Source organism: Schistocerca gregaria, chromosome 6 (assembly GCF_023897955.1).
Source record: "Schistocerca gregaria isolate iqSchGreg1 chromosome 6, iqSchGreg1.2, whole genome shotgun sequence".
Lineage (NCBI taxonomy): Eukaryota > Metazoa > Arthropoda > Insecta > Orthoptera > Acrididae > Schistocerca > Schistocerca gregaria.
Window position 1 is genome coordinate 126,019,979 of NC_064925.1, and position 23,319 is coordinate 126,043,297.

The 23,319-nt window shown below is 41.3% G+C and overlaps 1 protein-coding gene across 1 annotated transcript in view; it reads right to left on the minus strand.

Moving 5' to 3' along the window:
- The window catches only part of LOC126278757 (odorant receptor Or1-like), a 55,781-nt gene that overhangs the window by 18,761 nt on the left and 13,701 nt on the right, over window positions 1–23,319 (minus strand). The window contains exons 3-4 of the mRNA XM_049979034.1: window positions 16,192–16,718; window positions 8,908–9,007 (exon numbers count right to left, since the gene is read on the minus strand). Coding sequence (XP_049834991.1) covers window positions 8,908–9,007; window positions 16,192–16,718 — 627 coding nt within the window. The remainder of the gene's footprint in view (window positions 1–8,907; window positions 9,008–16,191; window positions 16,719–23,319) is intronic.

Consider the following 23,319-nt stretch of genomic DNA (forward strand, 5'->3'; position numbering starts at 1 on the left):
ACAAATACTACTTCTCAAGAGGTCACGACTGTTTGTGTTCATGGTGCTTCCTTTTGTGTTAAATGTATCATATAAATGAACGTCTTGGGTTAATAATATGTAGAGTGTTCCATGTGGAGCGTTGAATAAGCAGATCCAGTGTTCTAATATTTCTCACTTTAAGCAACGCATGTGTACTGATGCACACAGAAAGAACAACGTCCGAGAAACAAACGGTTCTGATGCAGACACAAAAGAGCGCAACAACCACATATCAACCTTTCTAGGCTACGTGCTCAGCTATGGTACAAATTGTAAGTGCCTCAGTATCTCCCGTGCTGCGGGTAATAGATTCCTGATGAATCGATATTAAGGAAAGACGCATATGGTCATTTCGTTGGCTGGCCTATTGACGGCAAACACGAAGGAGAGGAACACTAAAAGCCATAACTGATTTCCTGCAACATTTCGGAACACACAAATCATTCAAAAGTAACTCATTTTCTGAATAACAGTCTTAAAGTGTTGTGGCTGGGGGAAATCAAGTAGAAAAATTGTCTGTTACGTGTTCAGGTGCCGCTGCCTACATGGTAAATACGGCAGCTACCCTACGCGTATTGTACACGTATTAATTCACTACAGATAGACAAAAAAATCATAACTAATGAAATGCTTTTCAAAGTCCTGCATCGTGTGTGGCTCTGCAAGGAACAGCTACCGAACCTATTGTTTTCTCCTGTGTCTGTCCAAATGAGGTGGACTGAAGCCGTCGCTTTTTACAATGAACATTTTAAAGCCATGGAATCTGTGATTCCTTTCCGAAAATGATCTTCAACTTCAGACAAAATTATTCCACTGAATCAAAAACAGAAACTGCTCTGGCGTATGTCCATAAGAAATTCGGTTTCCTAGCCTAGCTATGGAGTTGCCTTTGCAGAAACCGGTGGAAGATGTTGAGCATGTGAAATGCAAGCTGACTGGCATTAGAAGTGGTATTGCTGGTGCAGAAGTTTGAAACTGTTCTGGCAAGAAATCGACGCTGCTCGGCTTTTATTAATGACTCCTATAGACTCAGTGGAGGGAGATCCCTCAAGAAATATTTCATTTCCTAAAATCCGCACGGTTAACGACTGTGATGTGGACAGTCTTTTTCCTGCTACAAAAACATTATATCAGATCAGAAACATTCTGTTACTGCAAAGATTTGGAGAAACATCTGGTTATTCATTGCATTTCAACAAAACGGGGCATAGAATGTCGTCGACTTACCGCCTTGTAGTACGGGTTCTGCGGATGACAACCAATTAAGGGCGTTTGCCGCATTATGGCCAGAGACCTCCAACCAGCTCGGGATTTTGAAACTCTAACGTGTAACTTCTGTAGATTTTGGCAGGATATTCCTCAGGAGAAAAATTTGGAGTAGGTATTAAAATCCAGGGAGAAGAAATAAAAATTTTGAGCTTCGCCGATGACATTTTAATTCTGTCAGAGACGGCAAAGGACTTGGAAGAGCAGTTGAATGGAATGGACAGTGTCTTGAAAGGAGGATATAAGATGAACATCAACAAAAGCAAAACTAGGATAATGAAATGTAGACAAAATAAGTCGGGTGATGGTGACGGAGTTAAATTAGGAAATGAGACACTTAAAGTAGTAAAGGAGTTTTGCTATTTGGGGAGGAAAATAACTGATGGTGGTCGAAGTAGAGAGGATATAAAATGTAGACTGGCAATGGCAAGGAAAGCGTTTCTGAAGAAGAGAAATTTGTTAACATCGAATATAGATTTAAGTGTCAGGAAGTCGTTTCTGAAAGTATTTGTATGGAGTGTAGCCATGTATGGAAGTGAAACATGGACGATAAATAGTTTGGACAAGAAGAGAATAGAAGCTTTCGAAATGTGGTGCTGCAGAAGAATGTTGAAAATTAGGTAGGTAGATCACATAACTAATGAGGAGGTATGGAATAGGATTGGGGCAAAGAGAAGTTTGTGGCACAACTTGATTAGAAGAAGGAATCGGTTGGTAGGACATGTTCTGAGGCATCAAGGGATCACAAATTTGGAATTGAAGGGCAGCGTGGAAGGTAAAAATGATAGAGGGAGACCAAGAGATGGATACACTAAGCAGATTCAGAAGGATGTAGGCTGCAATAGGTACTGGGCGATGAAGGAGCTTGCACAGGATAGAGTAGTATGGAGAGCTGCATCAAACCAGTCTCAGGACTGAAGGCCACAACAACAACAACAACAATTTCTCAGAAAGTCATCGAGCAGTAATTATATAATGCGAAGGCGAATAACTGCTTGTATAAGAGCCAGAGGTAGACTAACGCGTTATTGGCTTCCTCAGTTCGTGAATGTTTCCGAAATTGTAATTATGGGCCTAGCCGGGACATAGGGTCCAACAGACCGCTGTGTGTCACCCTTTGCCAATGGTCTCATCGAATGCGGTGTGGAGTGGCATGTGGTCAGCACACCTCTCTCCGAGTCTCTCGTGTTTCTTACCCTCTGAGCTGCCACTATTACGTCAAGTAACTCCTCAGTTGGCATCACGAAGCTGAATGCACAGCATTCCAGTCCTCCAATCACGGGAAAATACCTCGCAGTCTCTGATATCCAACCCGTTTCGTCACCTCCATTAACGGAAACCAACATCGTTTGAATTACCTCAAAGGACGGAACATCATAAAGGACATACCAGCAAGATAATGTACAAAAACCGTCCTCATGGAGTTCCCCGTTTCTTCGCCAGTTTTTGTTGTCTAGTGCGTAATAGACGAAAAGCACTGCAAATCTGCTTACAGCTACATGTTCAACTTTTGTACTCCTGTCTTCATCAGTTGCGTGTAGTATTACGGTATATTGATATTTATTGCTTTATGGACTGTCTGACAGCAAATGAATGAAACACAATTTTAGTGCCATACGCGTTTTGCCTTTATTTTCTGCAAGGCATCTTCAGTGGCCTGGAATATGTACTTACGTTTGCTATTTAATTTACATTTCGGTCACTGTACCTATAGGTTATAAACAGTTCTGGTGGTTTATATTTCCTGTTAAGCAGTAATATTTTGAACTGTACTTACAGATTGCGTGGATTACTTCCTCAATATTACACTCCTGTTGCATTTTTGGTGCTGTTGCTATTCTTCTAAATGCCAACTGGCGTTTTTTCCCCGCATTTCACAGCACTATGAACTAAACATTTGTTTCGATGCAATGTTTTGGTTTGTTTTGCCGAGTATCAGATGTTATTGCCAAAGATCGAATGTTATTGCCAAACTTTCGAGTGTAATTATTGAAGTATCTGTGATCTCTTTGTGTATGCATTTGTGTGTGTGTGTGTGTGTGTGTGTGTGTGTGTGTGTGTGTGTGTGTGTGTGTGTGTGTGTGTCCAGGAGGCGAAGGGGGGGGGGAAGAGTTGTTTTATTTGTTTATCTTTTTTTTACTGGTTTTTTATCTACGGGAGCCTGTGCTGATATGTGTTTGGTCATTTATCTCATGACTGTTTTCAGCGATGGCTTTGTGAATGTAAAAAAATCTTCTTCCATTTGTATAAGATGAGCTATGAGCTGCTTATAGCGGTATTCATTATCGTCAAATCAGATTGGAGATGGCTAAGTTCAGCTGATGAGGTCCTTGGGTTTTAGCTCTAGCGACTTGTACTAAAGTTACTAATATACGACTGTATTGTTAACTGTTATGATAGTTCGTAGTTCCTATATACAGGTTGGGCTGTATGTGTGCTTACGCAACACACTGTGAAACAAGGAGTTTCTTTTTCTACGAATCCTGAAACGGGAAGTCCGCCATTTTTCTCCAGATCCCTGGTAAAGCAGATGTTCCAAATTTCGAGAGATAAGATGTTTCAAAACTGAAGGAAGAGTTGCTGCTGTCCCATGTGGCCACACCACAAAAGTGTCGCCCACATATCTTCAATATTTAGGTTTCAAAATCGCCGACTGAAGTGCTTTGCCTTCAAAGTCTCCCATAAAATGGTATTCTACTAGGGGAAAGAGATGACTACCGATAACAACACCATCAGTTTACTCAAAATATTGGAAGTTCATGTGAGATGTCATCCACCAAGTTAGCTCCTATGAGTTGTAGGGAATCCACCTGAGGCACTCGTGTGAACGAAGAGACCACGTCAAAATTACACATCGGTTGCTTCGAGGTGCACGTCTTTCAGTCGCTGTATAAAAATCTTCTAAGTTCCCAATATACTATTCGCAATTCCCTCCCAAAGGGCTCAAAAGAGAAGCCACGAAGCTGACCGTCTAAAATAGAGCTTAAGATTACGAACGCCAGTTCCACCAAGGCTTTATGAACTGCCAAAGACACAAAAAGAAGCAGCTCCGCTTTGCCACATTGTTAGCAGTTATAGAAGCCCCAACATCTTATCAAGAAAAACATATGGCTCAGCTCCTACTTACAGCGTCTCGTGGGATATAGGGTTAGTGCCCATTTCTAGCATAAAAATAACTGCGAAACGAGTAACAACAATATTTGATCGTCGAAATGTCCGCCCCAGGTAGCTGAGTGGTCAGCGCGACAGAATGTGAATCCTAAGGACCCGGGTTCGAATGCCTGGTGGGTCGAGGATTTTCTACGCTCAGGGACTGGATGTTGTGTTGTCCTAATCATCATCATTTCATCCCACAGCAAGTCGCCGAAGTGGCGTCAAATCGAAATACACTCCTGGAAATGGAAAAAAAGAACACATTGACACCGGTGTGTCAGACCCACCATACTTGCTCCGGACACTGCGAGAGGGCTGTACAAGCAATGATCACACTCACGGCACAGCCGACACACCAGGAACCGCGGTGTTGGCCGTAGAATGGCGCTAGCTGCGCAGCATTTGTGCACCGCCGCCGTCAGTGTCAGCCGGTTTGCCGTGGCATACGGAGCTCCATCGCAGTCTTTAACACTGGTAGCATGCCGCGACAGCGTGGACGTGAACCGTATGTGCTGTTGACTGACTTTGAGCGAGGGCGTATAGTGGGCATGCGGGAGGCCGGGTGGACGTATCGCCGAATTGCTCAACACGTGGGGCGTGAGGTCTCCACATTACATCGATGTTGTCGCCAGTGGTCGGCGGAAGGTGCACGTGTCCGTCGACCTGGGACTGGACCGCAGCGACGCACGGATGCACGCCAAGACCGTAGGATCCTATGCACTGCCGTAGGGGACCGCACCGCCACTTCCCAGCAAATTAGGAACACTGTTGCTCCTGGGGAATCGGCGAGGACCATTCGCAACCGTCTCCATGAAGCTGGGCTACGGTCCCGCACACCGTTAGGCCGTCTTCTACTCACGCCCCAACATCTTGCAGCCCGCCTCCAGTGGTGTCGCGACAGGCGTGAATGGAGGGACGAATGGAGTCGTGTCGTCTTCAGCGATGAGAGTCGCTTCTGCCTTGGTGCCAATGATGGTCGTATGCGTGTTTGGCGCCGTGCAGGTGAGCGCCACAATTAGGACTGCATACGACCGAGGCACACAGGGCCAACACCCAGCATCATGGTGTGGGGAGCGATGTCCTACACTGGCCGTACACCTCTGGTGATCGTCGAGGGGACACTGAATAGTGCACGGTACATCCAAACCGTCATCGAACCCATCGTTCTACCATTCCTAGACCGGCAAGGGAACTTGCTGTTCCAACAGGACAATGCACGTCCGCATGTATCCCGTGCCACCCAACGTGCTCTAGAAGGTGTAAGTCAACTACCCTGGCCAGCAAGATCTCCAGATCTGTCCCCCATTGAGCATGTTTGGGACTGGATGAAGCGTCGTCTCACGCGGTCTGCACGTCCAGCACGAACGCTGGTCCAGCTGAGGCGCCAGGTGGAAATGGCATGGCAAGCCGTTCCACAGGACTACATCCAGCATCTCTACGATCGTCTCCATGGGAGAATAGCAGCCTGCATTGCTGCGAAAGGTGGATATACACTGTACTAGTGCCGACATTGTACATGATCTGTTGCCTGTGTCTATGTGCCTGTGGTTCTGTCAGTGTGATCATGTGATGTATCTGACCCCAGGAATGTGTCAATAAAGTTTCCCCTTCCTGGGACAATGAATTCACGGTGTTCTTATTTCAATTTCCAGGAGTGTACTTGCACCCGGCGAACGGTCTACCCGACAGGAGGCCATAGTCACAAGGCATTAATTTATATCACCGAAATTATTTCAAAAAAGTCCACTGCCCAGGAGAGAGATTACACAACCAGTAATGTTACTAATGTACATCAATGACCTTCCCAGCAGTGCTAGTCACGGGGAAAAAGTTCTTTGTATTGATGTTGCGACATTACAGACGACGAAGAAAAAAAAAAAAAGAAAAAGGGAAGCAACCCCGTGTAGAAAGGCGAATGAAGATTAGATTTAGCAGTATGCAATAAAGTGGCATTGAATATCACGAAAACGAAATACAAAATCTTTTCTATGGATAGGAAAACCGGTATTGTCAAGCTCAGTGTAGGTGGTGCCTCTACATGTTTCATAAATAAGCGAAGTTTTTACAAATGAATATTGATTTTCTGTTAAAGTGGTTTGAACACAGAAAGATACTTTGCAAACAGAATGTAATCAGGGTGTTACTCTCTTAGATTAAATTCATCAGTGGAAACAGCCAGTACCTTCTAGTTATTTGTGCAAACACTCAGTTATTTTGAATTTTTCTGTGCCTGCAGTGTTATAGACTTCTTGTAAGGACAATATACACGTATTAACCCAAAGCACTGCTTCATTCAAAGACTCTTTATGATGATGTTATTTTCTGGTGCTATGATCTTATTTCATCTCCATGCCCATTATCAAGTTATCCGCAAACATATGGAGTTGTTAGTGCATATACCTGTACCTACTTGTAACTAACAATAAATTTGTGTATATCTGTTGCAGTACTTACTTCCGTAAGAAATTTTTATCGCTCTCACTATGTAATACAGTGTACTATTGCGTATCTACGTGTAGCACAGAAGAAATAGCAGATATGTAATGTCTCATCAGAGGAATTCGTCACCGAGCACACTTATAAGCAAAGACAACGTCAGATAATATTAACAAAGAATTTACTAGTATCAGACACAGATCCAGAGATGAACCAGCCGTGTATGTAACCACATGACATCGTTGACTTAGCTGTCATCTGAAGCTGTCAAACGTAAGAAAAACTTGTGAATATCGCTCAGAAACAAGTTCCACTGCTGAAACATTACGTATCTACAATTTAGTCTTCGCTACACCTTTGATACGAAGCAGCAGAAGGTATTACACAGCGTTAACGATGTTACGGAAGTAACTACTACCACACAAATACAACAAAATATTTATTAGTTACAAATAGAAACAGATATATGCACTAACAACTCCATATGTTTGCAAATAGTTTGACAATTACAGTGGACTCAAAATAAGCTTATAATACCAGCAAATACTGTCATAAGAAAGAGTCTTTAAATATTTTGTAATATATTTTTGCTTACGAAACACATACTGTCATTACCCAATTATTTGAAATCAAATTATTGTTGCCGAACAAATGCACAACATACAATCATAGCTTAAAATTTTCAGAAAAGGGGCGTAAACGTAATAACCAATAAATGGGATCATTCTAATGATGTGGTCAAATCACTGATAATTTTAACTAATCTTTGCGAATGCACTTACCATCCACATCCAATTATGCACATAAAAAACTTTGGTAACTAACTTACTACATAAAAAGATTTGTTCATTGCCATCATATGAAATCTGAAATGAACGTACATTTAGAAAGAAAGAATAAACGTAATGCAAAACGATATTTTCTAATAAGGAGTAAACTAGTAACAGAAATTGCCTAAAGGATTAAAGAGATTTCTAACTGATTTTCAGGCGAAATCGTACACCAAAGTTCTGCAACTGATACTACTAAAATCTTGTCGTCTATTCTGAGCTGAACATCACATGCATAATTGAGGGATACTTACTTAGTCTTTCAAAAAAGCTAATGAGAAGTTTCGTGACACAAAATAGAAACAAATAGGATAAATCATGTTCGTGATAGTGTGTAAATGATGTTGTGTAGTGTGCGTTGAGGGATTATGAATAGCGTAACACTAGCGTTTCGTCAAATGAAATAGCTTATTTGCAAAGACCTTATAAATGAAAGATTTTTTACACAAGGGATAAACCGAACAAGATTGTGCAGTTTAAAGCAGTCTGGCCTTGTATTCAGGAGGATGAAGGCTCAACATAATGTTTTATACTTTCCATTGTTTCCCTGAGTACTTAAAGAAAATGCTAGTATTGTTCCTCCTATAAATCCATTGCCCTTTATCTCTTCCTTCCTTGTCAAACAAGACCTGTAAGCCTACCAGTGCCAATATGTACAGATCATTTGTTAAACTGTAACACTACGACATGTACAGTACTCCAAACAAAACGATCACTCGACAACGTCTTCTACTACTAACATTACACGTCCACGCAAAGATAACAGAAATACTAAAGACCGAGTTGAATCTGGCATGTCAGTGCATATAAGCAAATATTGATCATGATGTAGTATGTGTATGTGTATGTGTATGATGTCTGTTGATAATGGTCAGAAGCTGTGATCTTCCACTTTATACTGTCACTACCACAGAAGAGTGTTTCTTACAATGAAAGATATGTAATTATGTCAGATTACTGTTATTAACAGGCGAATATGTATTATTCGCAATACTTTTCAGGCAAATGCTTTTACAGAACTTTCATTACTGAAGGAGGTGGTCAGGAGCTGCTATCTTCCACTCCATACTATCACTAGGTCAGTACAGTATTTCTTACAAATAAATATGTATAATTACGTCAGGTTATTTTTATTCATATATGATGGGATACATCATAGTCATTAGTTTTCAGGTAAATGCTTTTATCAGTGAACACCAACCTCAACAAATCCAAAGGCATGTAAACAAATGGTAAGCGCGTTCACAAGCAGAATGATGTACGTTGACATACTCATAACTTGCTCCAGCTCGTTTATACATCTGTCAAGAAAGAAACAAAAGATAATTTTGGTCCATTATGTCCCATTTATATCGGTTACAATTATGTTTGGCATGTACTTACAAATCTTTTTGCAAGAGAACCACTAGACAGTTACCGTGCCCAAGCTCTGATTTTTAGCTTGCTCTCTCTCTTCCCCTCCACCAAGTATCTCGATGTTTTTGTTACTGTTAAAAAGATAAGACAGAAAATATTTCGCCCTTACATTCTCGTATTTTGGTATAATTTACTGATTGCTAATGAGGCGATTGGCACATTGTTCATATCTGCGACTGTCTGCTGACTCAGGTAAGGAGAGAAGCCACTCGCCCTTTATATTTTTAATTTTCTCGTCCAGGGTCCGTCTGTGACTGTTATTGATAAAGAAGAAGACGAGAGATGGCGCATTACCTTGTGATGCATGTGCTACTGCACAATGTATAAAACAAGAAATAAAAATCGTTACGAAAAATATTGTCACATTTAATTAATATTCTGTACCATTTTATCTAGATAACTCTTACAGCTGCTGTTCCTAAGAAAAGAGATGGATAGTTGGTGCATCAACGTGTCGTACATATTATTATAGTATACTATGTAAACAACTATCTTAAAAATGTTATTGTTAATTAATTCTCTGTCAAGATTTACATACATTGGCCCATGAGTTATGAGTACAGTTCTCAGGTGTGGAAATTATCTGAATATTTTATACTCTTTTCTTATTGTGTGGCAGTATCGCTTTATATATTGCTGTCATATTTAACATTACATAATTCGTGTTTATTTTACTGTATGTCATGTCATCCACTCTCTTCTTCTAAAACTGTGTGACGTAGACGAGCCCTCAGATTTCGACCCATGATGGAAATAAAAGAAAGGTTCAGGAGTGGAATTAAAGTACAAGGTGAAAGGATACCAACGATATGATTCGCTGATGAGATTGCTATCCTGAGTGAAAGTGAAGAAGAATTAAATGATCTGCTGAACGGAATGAACAGACTAATGAGTGCACAGTATGGTTTGAGAGTAAATCGGAGAAAGACGAAGGTAATGAGAAGTAGTAGAAATGAGAACAGCGAGAAACTTAACATCAGGATTGGTGGTCACGAAGTCAATGAAGTTAAGGAATTCTTCTACCTAGGCAGTAAAATAGCCAATGACGGAGGGAAGAAGGAGGACATCAAAAGCAGACTCGCTAAGGCAAAAAGGGCATTTCTGGCCAAGAGAAGTCTACTAATATCAAATACCGGCCTTAATTTGAGGAAGAAATTTCTGAGGATGTACGCCTGGAGTACAGCATTGTATGGTAGTGAAACATGGACTGTGGGAAAACCGGAACAGAAGAGAATAGAAGCATTTGAGATGTGGTGCTATAGACGAATGTTTAAAATTAGGTTGACTGATAAGGAATGAGGAGGTTCTACGCAGAATCGGAGAGGAAAGGAATATGTGGAAAACACTGAAAAGGAGAAGGGACAGGATGATAGGACATCTGCTAAGATATGAGGGAATGACTTCCATGGCACTAGAGGGAGCTGTAGAGGGAAAAACTGTAGAGGAAGACAGAGATTAGAATACGTCAAGCAAATAATTGAGACTGATGACCAAAAAAAAATGTGTGTGCTATGATTTTTACACTCTAAGCTACAACTGAGTTTTAACATGACTAACACTGTTCCGAGAGCTGACGTGTCAAACAGGGAAATCTCGGTTTCTGACGAACTTTGTAGCGACGCCTGTGGGTACTATTTCCAGGACCTCTCTTGCAGGGTGTAATATGTTCTCACGATCACAATTAGTCATATCAGAGGGAACTAAACTATTTATAAAAGTAGGAAACAATTTAATTACTGTACTGTGGAACTTAATTATAATAACTGTGAAACACGGAATTTAGTATTCTAGTACGCAGGTCATCAGTACAAACAGCAATCAAACATTAATTAAAAATATCAATCGCGATACAGACTTGAGCTTCTGCTAGCCCCACAATCTAACGACGTCTGTTGACGCTATCTACGTTACACGTCTTGCAACAGTAATTGATTTCTGGCACCACATCTGCAGTTTACATTAATATTATTTATTTCATTTATTAGGCATTTAATTTGTAATTATTTTTTTCTCTAATTTCATTTGACTCTTTCTATCTTGTTTTCAATATGATTAAAATAAGAATACCCAACAAACAGTTACAAAGGAAAACAGATATGCTGATGTGTCTTGCACAGATCAAAAGTCAAATAGCTCTGCTGGAGGTAGAATCGGTAAAAAAAATCTTAAATATATTTTCATGTGAAATGTAATAACACGTGTCACGAAACTTGTAGATGTTCAATACATTGACTTGCATTTGATAATTCCTATTTTATTGAAGCCACGGGCTATCAAATAGAAAAATCATTTAACAACAGTTGTTTACAATGATCGTTTTACTGCTCTGAATTTTTGCAAAAGTCAGATTGTACGTAATACTTGCATTAATTTTCATTCTTGATAAGATATGCACAACAGTCGCTTTTGCTAACAAATTCACCTATGGAGCAGAAGGAGTTTACCAGCAATAATCTATCAGTCTCCCCTAAAATTTATCTTCGTTAGTAGTTAAACTTTTAGTGGTTGCTGATAAACTATTAAAAACGTGTGTTTCTGAATACTGGATATCTTTCTCGATCACAGTAAGTGACTTTAAATCTTTGTGAAAATTATTCTAATTGGCAGCGTAGATTCCATAGGCTGAACTGTTGTCTGTAAAAATATATTTTTAATGACAGATATGATTAAGAAATTTTATGCTGGGTAGCAACAATTAGTATCCCCAACTACCTAAACAGACCTCTCCATGACGTTGTGAGTTCATATCACAAATAAGTCATATTACACGTTTTTGGATTTGGAAAACTTTAACGTGCCTTGATTAGTTGCTCCAGTAAATAATCTCCATGTGACATCATGGAATAACAATTAGCAAATTACGACAGCTATGTCTGAAAACATTCGGAAGGCAAATTGAGATCTGTTAGGGCACTTCAGCTAATGTGTGCCACTCTTCTCCCAGTTAAATTTATAATTAAGCTTTAATCTCAAGAAGTCAGTGCTGTCAAATTCTTCAAACAGCTCGTTGTTATATTGAGGCACATTCTAGGGCCAAAGTTCTGAACTGTACTTTGTGCGTTTTTTCCCAACTTAAGTAACAAAAATCTGACAAGAAGCCATTTATTAACGTTTGTGAAAATCTCATTAACGTTCTCTATAAGGCTACTCTTGATTGGTAATTTATTACACTGTTTATTTATCTGCAAATAAAACAAACTGTACATGTGGTAATGTTGCTTATGAAAGGTCATAGATATACACAAGGAAGGCTAAGGACCCTAAGATGGAACCTTGTTGCAATTGGTTCCATATTGGATGATGCCTAATAACTTAATGCACGTTTCCTTCCTATTGACATCATTTGTTTCTTGTCAGATATATAGGATTCGAACCATTCTGCAGTAGCTCCTTTTACACCTTAATATTGTAATTAATTTTAAAAGATATCACGAGTTACACTGCAAAATGCCTTTGACAGATCACAAAAGGTACCAGTAGCCTGTAAGCTACTGGCTAATGAATTAAGTACTTTTTTGCTGTATGTGTACATAACCTTCTCAATACGGGAATCCTTTAGATATCCGAACTGCGATCTTGGTAAGGTGTTATATGTTGTCAGATGGTTAAGAACTTTTTAAACAACTGTGAAGATAGGATTATTCCTCAGAAAAGCACTGCAAACCCTTTATAAATTCCTTGAAGACAGTTTGGAGCATAGCCAATACCTCTTAATGGTAAGCCTGAACGTACAAGGAGCCTTCGACACCGTCGTGTTACCTAGTTTTGTTAGGACACTACAGGAATTTCAATATCCTAAAAAGTTATACAATTTAGTTCAAAGTTGCTTGGATGATGGCATTTTTGCCTGGCAACAAGACTGAGAGAAAAAAAGGCCAAAGGATGCTCCCAAAGTTCCTCTCGGAGATTAGAACCAGGAACATACAACTCCTTGCTGAACTCAAATAATACAACACAAACACAATCGATCGCCTATGTTGAAAATTTGGTAGCACTGTCGAAAGGAAGCAGCACCTCTACAGCTAAGAACGTTTGTAATACTGAAATACGATATTTCGAATTATGGCGTGAAAATAACAAAATTTGTTTCAATGAGTAAACATAGACGATCCTACAACAATTAACAGGAAGATAAAGAAAACAAAAATCAGCATCCTCTTGAACAATAAACAGTTGCATCAAGATAACAGATAAAAATATCTTGGAATAATTATTTATAACAAATTCAGATTCATTGACCATATGCAGCATATCTCAGGGAAGTGTACGAAATTAATACACACATAATCAATAACAGCCAGACTTAAATGGGGACTTGGTTTCGAAGCACTAAGAATCATCTACAGAGAAGTAAACCATAGGTTTTCGCTGAATAGTAAACGAAGTATGTAGAGACAGAGGCAATGTTGGCCAGACACCATCTATACAGACCTCAAGGTTGCAGGCATCTACTCTCACAAAACACAAGATCGCACCAAATAGACAGAAGAGAAGAACACGAAACATTGCTGAACAAACGCTGACGATGAAGAGGAGGAACAGAAAGAAAGAGAAATGGAGTGCAATTACTCTGTAACGAACTATCAGAGACCACGGATCTCTTACATGATAATAGAATATATCCTAGAAGGAACTCAGAAATTTTGTCGATGGTGTCCGGATTCACCTCGTACATAGAACTGAAGGTTCCTTTTTTTGTTAAACTGGCCTTTAGTAGATTTACCACGTAGACATCTGTGGATTGAGCGTAGTAAGGTAAGGGGTTAATGCTCCTTAGTCATTATTGATGTAATGGTAGCTTGTATAAAACAAGTATGGGGTAAGAGTCTGTTGTTCATTTTCGGTAATTAAAGGTAACTTCAATTTGCCTGGATGGACGAAGAGTTAAACTCAAAATAATTGGTGAGTTTTAAGTTTCAGAGAGCAGACAGTTTTTATTATTTCGTTACACATACAAAGGATGCTTCCGTAAGAGCGTGCCAAAATGTAACAGAACATAGAGAATTCTCCAATGAATAATTTGAGGTACGAAATCTCTAGTTGGAGAAGTCAGCTTAAGGAGATATGGAAGTAAACTTTTCTACTGGTTCGTTTAACAGCTCATTTACAACTAACATGCGAATAAGTTTACATGTTCTGTGCTGTTTATTTACGTGTACATTCTTTATTTCCTGCAAGGAAACAAGGAGGATTGAACATCCATATCTTCTACTTGGCAGTCTAAATGGCCATTAGTACTTGAGGTTCGTGCAAAGAGTTCTCTGGAGAAGGTAGCCTTGGCTGCTCGTGATATGATGTGGATACAACACGACGGTGCACCGCCTCACATCAGTATGGGTGCCCGCAACCATCTCAGTGCTGTTTTTCCTGGTCGCTGGATTGGAATGGGAGTTCCTATTCCATGGTCTGCCAGGTCACGTGGACTTAATTCCCTTCTTTATTTCCTATGGGGATATTTAAAGTCACTTGTTTATGAGATCCCAGTGGATAAAAAGATGGAATTAATTGCCAGAATTGTAGCTGCCTTAATGAGATTCGAACGACACCAGGGATACTTGTCAGGGTGCGTAAGGATCTTTTTCGCCGATATCATGCTTGCATTGAGGCTGCTGGCCGTCAGTTTCAGCACAGTACGGTATGGTGCAAATGGTACGTTCATTGTGTCAGTGACGTTATTTTCAGTTAACAGGAACTAATGTAAATAAATAATACACAGTTGAAAGGTATGTGCTGAGATTCGATCAGGAGAGAGCCAGTGAAAAATGTCGATAGTTCCCAACCGCAAGGTTGGACGAGTAGTGCATCTTCGACTAGTACGATCTTTGACAGCTAACAGAGCTAGGTGCACGCGGTAAAAGTTTAAGTAGTGGTGAGGAGAGACAGCAGACGTGTTTCGAGTCGGAGCTAGATGCCTGCAGGAGGCAGCCAGGTCGTGACAGCATCAAAGTAAGAATTGTAGCTACGCACATAATTAGCTATATATTGAGCGAAATTCGGCATATACCTGGGGAAACTAGAAAGAATAATTAATAATATAGGTTTTCTTTGGTTAAATAGTGTCTAAAAGCTAGATAGAAATCCCATTTTTGATGCAATAAGCGTTTTATGAAACTTTCTCGTAAATCCATGCTATAGAAGTTTTTTTTAGTTTTTCACATGTGCCTTAAAAGTTTGAACAATAAATATTTTTTAGATAAAATTAGAGTTTCATCTCACACCTTATGTCGTTCTCCGCATCCTGTGTTTGCATTGAACCAAAAGGTACATTAAAGTAAAGTTCCCGTGAGTAAAGCTATTAATTTCATTTATCAAAGTAAAGTATTCTATATGCCATTGCACGGTTGGCAAATTATTCAGATCAGGACAGAATTTTTATTAAGTAACAAACAGGGCCAAAATGAGTAAAGTTACCTAGAATGACAATTTTATGCCATTGTACTATGGCTGAGTTGAATATATGTTTTATTATCGGCTAAATGGGAAGGAGTGCACGAGCTAAGTTCACAGACGCAGTCAGATGCAGATTGATGACTTTCATTTATTTTTACCACTAAACTTTCATGCAGTCAGATGTGTATTTTGAGTATTAATTATCCAACAGTATTTTCATGCAGTCAGATAAAGTTCAGTTCAGTTAAATACGGAGTCAGATGCAAGTTTTATTAAAGACTAAAGCAGTCACTTGCAGTTCAGTCTAGTTTAAATAGAGAAGGTTTACTAACAACATTTTCACAGTGACGTGATTTTATTTCCTATTATCTCCGCAAACTGGCTTCTCCGACCCCCAGGTTCCCTACCTCGAATTGTTCAGTGGAGCATCCTCTTTCTCCTGTTAAATTTTCGCATTTTCGATAGAGAAAGATGGAGACTGTAACGGCTTGGTTAAATCCAGATAAGGTTTGTACCTACGACAAGACGTTATTAGAAATTGTGTGGAACAAGTGATCTACCGACCTCTAGAGGAGAACTGTGATTAGGTGATCTGGCACGGTTAACGTCACCAACAAATGAGATATTCAGAGTACTGAACGAAAATATGTGACCGACTACAAATAAGATACAGACTTACAGTATAATGGTCTGGTGATGCTGAATATTCGTCTTTAAACTGGCATATAGTCGTCTATTTGCATCCTGGTCGTAGAGAAGTGTGTTGTTAGGAAGTTGTGCGGGTACTGCAGGTGACCATTTTACACACTCTTCACTGCCCGGAAACAGCGCCACGCCGTTGTCCTTCTCTCGACCAACAGCAGTCTCGTCTCCAGATTCTTGCAGGCGACTGCACTTCTCATCCAGTCTGGCCATGTGTATACTAGAGACGTTCTTGTTGAGAACAGCTATCTCCGCCGTGACGTGGATCACGAGGCAGGCGAGGAAGATGTCGAGCAGGATGCTAGCCTCGGACACTGTGACGATGCCGACGACCTGCAGCGCGAAGACGATCTCGTAGACGGGCGACTGCTGGGTGTCGAGCGGCAGCCAGAGGACCAGTGGCTCACGGCGCACCACCATCGTGGAGTTCCCCACCGTCACCAGCTTCGGGGTGTCCGTCACTGGCTCCAGGGCCCACAGCGATAAGGCGGTGAGTGGCAGCAGCTGCAGCACACAGCATCGGGCAGCAATCGGTGCGCTGCTCCAGTTCATTTTGATCAAAGGATGAAAACCAAGGCCCAACTCCCCAACTGAAGAGAGCAAATGACAGAATGACTGGAACAACAGAGAAACCTGCCAAATATTTATCTAACGGTGTGTGGCGGAGGGCACTTTACGTGCCACTGTCATTATCTCCCTTTCCTGTTCCAGTAGCGTATGGTTCGCGGGAAGAAAGACTGCCGGAAAGCCTCCGTGTGCGCTCGAATCTCTCTGATTTTACATTCGCCATCTCCTCGGAAGGTATAAGTAGCGGGAAGCAATATATTCGATACCTTATACAGAAACGCACCCTCTCGCAACCTGGACAGCAAGCTACACCGCGATGCAGAGCGCCTCTATTGCAGAGTCTCCCACTTGAGTTTGCTAAACATCTCAGTACCGCTATCAGGCTTACCAAATAACCCTGTGACGAAACGCGCCGCTCCTCTCTATCTCCTCTGTCAACCCGGCCTGGTACGGATCCCACAGTGATGAGCAATATTCAAGTGTAGGGCGAACGAGTGTTTTGTAAGCCACCTCCTTTGTTGATGGACTACATTTTCCAAGGACTCTCCCAATGAATCTCAGCCTGCCATCCACCTTACCAACGATATTTTATGTGATAATTCCACTTCAAATCGTTCCGTACGCATACTCCCAGATATATTACAGAAGTAGCTGTTACCAGTGTTTGTTCTACTATCATATAATCATGCAATAAAGGATCATTCTTCCATGTATTCGCAATACATTACATATCTCTATGTTAAGGGTCTGTTGCTACTCCCTGCACCAAGTGTCTATCCTCTTCAGATCTCCCACCATTTCACTACAATTTTCTAATGCTGCAACTTCTCTGTATACTACAGCATCATCCGCGAAGTGCCGCATGGAACTTCCGACACTATCTACTAGGTCATATATATATATATATATATATATATATATATATATATATATATATATATATATATATATATATATTGTGAAAAGCAATGGTCCCATAACGCACCCTGTGGCACTCCAGAGGTTACTTTAACATCTGTAGAAGTCTCTCCATTGAGAACATAATGCTGTGTTCTGTTTGCTAAAAACTCTTCAATCCAGCCACACATCTGGTCTGATATTCCGTAGGCTCTTACTTTGTTTATCAGGCGACAGTGTGGAGCTGTATCCTTCACCTACCGAAAGTCAAGGAAATTGCCTGTAACTTATATTTTCTGCGTCTCGAGAACAAATAAAGCGAGCTGGGTCTCCGTGCATTCGCGAACGCCTAGCCCATAGCCACAGGAGTCAGGGCATGGTACACTTCTTCGCTAAACCAAAGGACGAAATAGATGAAGAAACATAACATATTAACTGATCGGCAGAAAGACTGCGAGTAATGGAGCATGTTGTCAGAGGTCACCAACTTGCGAACAGGAAGCTGGACGCCACATAGCGGAAGGACAGCATGACTATAGGGCAGTGTTTGTCAACCAGCGAGCATTTACATTGTACTTTGGTGGTATTCTTTACTAAATTTGGCCCGGAGACAACAACCGGATGGCTTCACATGGGAGAGAATCACTGGGAAACTGAAGAAAAGACGAAATGTGACGAGTGTAGCCCAAGAGTCTGGTATTTCTCACAGCACTGACGTGTATGGGGAGCGTTTCGGAACACTGTGACCGCCAGACGAAGGATAGGAGGTCGTCGAACACGGACAGATACAGCTGCAGATGAGCGCTACCTTGTTTAACAGTATCGCAATATACGCAATGTCACGTTAGACAGTGACAGGCGACTGCATGGATGAGTTCTCTTTGGCCGACTACCAGCGGCGACAGCGATGGCACCGTTTGCGAAGGAACCAAAAGCATAAGTACGTGACCAGGAAGGAGTGTGATCACGTGATCTACTAGTATGAGAGTAGATTCGGTCTGAGTAGTGATTACGGACGCATCCTCATACGGCGAGAGATGGTATTGCCCAAGTTTCAATGGGCTATGCTACTTGGCAGTGGCACATCATGGGAAAGTTACTTTCGTCCTTACGTTTTGCGAACCTGTGTATATCATAAAGCCGAAAACGGTTTGCACCAAGTTTATCTCTACTTGCCGAACAGAAAAAAACAGACATCTGTGGTCATACGGGGACATTCGACCACATTACCTCTGATTGTGACGCCTACAACAGAATTACAGAACCAATCAAAAATAACCAAATTCGGCACGATCTTTTGGGAAAATACCAATGCTCATCAGTAATAAGCCAATGACACTCAAAACGTTTCCCGCCACGAGAAAGACAAATTTGCCTGATTATGACAGTTATACAGGGTGTTACAAAAAGGTACGGCCAAACTTTCAGGAAACATTCCTCACACACAAAGAAAGAAAATATGTTATGTGGACATGTGTCCGGAAACGCTTACTTTCCATGTTAGAGCTCATTTTATTACTTCTCTTGAAATCACATTAATCATGGAATGGAAAGACACAGCAACAGAACGTACCAGCGTGACTTCAAACACTTTGTTACAGGAAATGTTCAAAATGTCCTCCGTCGCATGGAATCCCTGTTGCGCTGATGCGGCCCTGGAGAATAGCGTATTGTATCACAGCCGTCCACAATAACAGCACGAAGAGTCTCTACATTTGGTACCGGGGTTGCGTAGACGAGAGCTTTCAAATGCCCCCATAAATGAAAGTCAAGAGGGTTGAGGTCAGGAGAGCGTGGAGGCCATGGAACTGGTCCGCCTCTACCAATCCATCGGTCACCGAATCTGTTGTTGGGAAGCGTACGAACACTTCGACTGAAATGTGAAGGAGCTCCACCGAGCATGAACCACATGTTGTGTCGTACTTGTAAAGCCACATGTTCTAGCAGCAGAGGTAGAGTATCCCGTATGAAATCATGATAACGTGCTCCCTTGAGCGTAGGTGGAAGAACATGGGGCCCAACCAATATAGCACCAACAGTGCCTGCCCAAACGTTCACAGAAAATCTGTGTTGATGCGTGATGGCACAATTGCGTGCGGATTCTCGTCAGCCCACACATGTTGATTATGAAAATTTACAATTTGATCACGTTGGAATGAAGCCTCATCCGTAAAGAAAACATTTGCACTGAAATGAGGATTGACACATTGTTGGATGAACCATTCGCAGAAGTGCACCCGTGGAGGCCAATCAGCTGCTCATAGTGCCTGCACACGCTGTACATGTTACGGAAACAACTGGTTCTCCCGTAGCACTCTCCATACAGTGACGTGGTCAACGTTACCGTTTACAGCAACAACTTCTCTGACGCTGACATTAGGGTTATCGTCAACTGCACGAAGAATTGCCTCGTCCATTGCAGGTGTCCTCGTCGTTCTAGGTCTTCCCCAGTCGCGAGTCATAGGCTGGAATGTTCCGTGCTCCCTAAGACGCCGATCAATTGCTTCGAACGTCTTCCTGTAGGGACACCTTCGTTCTGGAAATCTGTCTCGATACAAACGTACCGCGAGACGGCTATTGCCCCGTGCTAATCCATACATCAACTGGGCATCTGCCAACGATGCATTTGTAAACATTGCACTGACTGCAAAATCAAGTTCGTGATGAACACTAACCTGTTGATGCTACGTACTGATGTGCTTGATGCTAGATAGTTATTTAGAGCAATGAGTCGCATGTCAACACAAGTACTGAAGTCAACATTACCTTCCTTCAATTGGGCCAACTGGCGGTGAATCGAGAAAGTACAATACATACTGACGAAACTAAAATGAGCTCTAACATGGAAAGTTTCCGGACACATGTCCACATAACATCTTTTCTTTATTTGTGTGTGAGGAATGATCCTGAAAGTTTGGCCGTACCTTTTTGTAACACCATGTATAATCACTCCTATTCCGCACAGTATCGACGTAGATGTGTGCTTGTGATTGAAAAAGTGCTACCGACTGCATCTTGTGTTGTTGAACATGTGAAGGTGAGTTTTGCGTCACAGAATGTGTATGCACGATCAACAACACAGCGGCACAGAATTTTGTTGCCACTGTAAAGCTGCATCTGGGATCGCGCACCGTGCAGTGTTGCAGCCGTTTAATTGTAAGGATAAAAATGCTAATAATGAATAAACATCGTTAAATAACAACGGTAAGCGACAATATTTACCAAGAGAATATATAGGTTTTTATTAGCTAAAAACAGACATGAAAATTTAAAAGAGTATGAATAACAGGCAGAAATGTATAAGTTACTTCTAAATAAGGAGGCTACAAGAAGAGAGGAACAGTTAAAAAGAATACTATCACATTCATATTTTCTTTTTCCACATGTGGCAGTATTCATTCCAACTGTTCCTCTCTGCCTGTAGCTCTCTTACTGAGGATGAAGTGTTACTATTAAATATTGTCTGTCTATTATTCATTATATTTTCTAAACTTTCGTGTTCTCTATTTTTAGCCAATACATACGCAATACATTATTTCAGATACTGTTGATAACGATACATAATTTTTTACGGTTCATTACTCATTATTACTATAATTATTAACCGAAGTAGTAAATGACCACGGTAGTCCACACTGCGCGATCCCAGTTGTAGGTTGACCAGCTCATTATTTGCAGCGAGAATAAAAATTTGATTTTCAGTATGTCATGCAGTTATTGAACCAACTGAAAAATTCAAAATACTGCCATAGGCTACTCTTTACGAAATATAATCGTAGTTAAAGGCTGATTAGACAAGTATGAAACTTGAATACTGTATGCACGGAGTTGACGAAAATCATGAGATAGCGATATGTACCTACACACATGGCGGTAGTATCGTAAACGCATGGTATAAAAGGGCCGTGCATTGTCGGAACTGTCATTTTCAATAAGGTGACCCATCTCAGAAGGCCTCTGACGTTATTATGGCCGCACGACGGGGATTAACAGACTATGAACGCGGAATGGTGGGTTTAGCTAGACCCATGGGACTTCAATTACGGAAATCGTTAGGGAACTCAGTATTCTGAAATCGAAAATGTCACGAGTGGGCCGAGAATACCAAATTTCAGGTATCTCCTTTCACCACGTAAAAGGGCGAGAGCAGTGGCGTTTGCGTAGAGCTATCAGTCCTAACAGCCAAGCAACACTGCGTAAAAGAACCTCAGAAATCCACGTGGGACGGTGGGACGTACGACGAACGTTTCTGTTGTGACAGTGTTTCGAAATTTGGCGTTAATGGGTTGCAAAGGTTCCGATAAGCAACATCTGAGCGCCACTAGGAAGCATCGCTGTGTAGTGCGCCAAACACATTGTAATACTCCTGCGTGTGCTATCGGACAACAAGAAATGGGTTTCATGTATTATTCTGAGTCATCCCAGACCATTGGTCGGAGACTAGCTGCAGAATAACTAGAGAATTACTGTCCCATGTGTAGGCTGGTGTTAACACAATACTAACAACTGTGTTTGCAACCATCAGGTATAAATTCAGTTCACGGCTGGTTGTGACTTAGGGAAAATCTTAGTGGTACATGGCGAACATTCTGAGGCCTCGTGTGTTATCTCTCATGCGGCATTATCATGGTGCCAATTTTTAAATAGGACAATGCTTGTCCACGCAAGGAATGCCTTTCAATGAATTGCCTGAGTGATGTTGAGGTTCTCCTTTGGTCAACAAGTTCCCTAGAATTGTCCCAGCCGGAACGGCTACTCCGTCCCAGTGGCGGCATCGAGGGTGTCAAGGACCAGCTACAACAGTTGTGGGCCAGATTGCCTGAGGGAGGATACAAAGGCATTATGAGACCCTTCCCAACCGAATCAGTGCACGCATCCGGGCCAGAATGGGTAAGATATTAAAGTGATAAGTGGGCTCGTGCTGTCAAGTTCTTTGTAAATTTGACTTAATATAGGCAATCGTGAAATATCATCATACACGCTCACAACCCGTGAAATTTTATATCGTTTCCTTATTAGATTCTTGGTGCTTCACTTTTCTTGTCAAGCTGTGTAATGTCCTCTACAATTCTGCTCATATCTCAGTCCCTACCCACAGTTACCCGAAGATCCCACCATATGTTACTTATGGTAATATCTTACTTATGGTAAAGAGAATGTTTGCTGCATCACCGTCACCTTGTTATAAACATCACCACGTTATTTTACCTCAATGGCGGATACATGTGATGGGCGCGTAACCCTCTTGCGGGGCCTTCCGCACTGCCACACGCACAGCCCCCGCCAGTCAGCCCGCACGCTATTCGTTCGTTTCTTTCGTCAGTCGACTCTGCTGAATCGAGTTATCGAGTAGTAGTTGTACTTTCCTATGTAGCACGCGCGTCCGCGTCATCGCATTTTATACGTTTCTGTCTAACGCACAGATAGGTAATTGTGATTAAAAAGAGATTATGGGAGAGATTCTTCAATGCGAGCAAACGAGCATAAACGCCCTTAATGATCGTGATCTTGTTATGCAAGCGTTTTCTATTTGTCCTAGATCTGACTACTCTACTTTGCACCTGTTGTACAAAACATTTGCTTGTATAAGGGGGAGGGGGGTAGTTTGTGTTGTCTCCCGGATGATAACTACACGAAATAT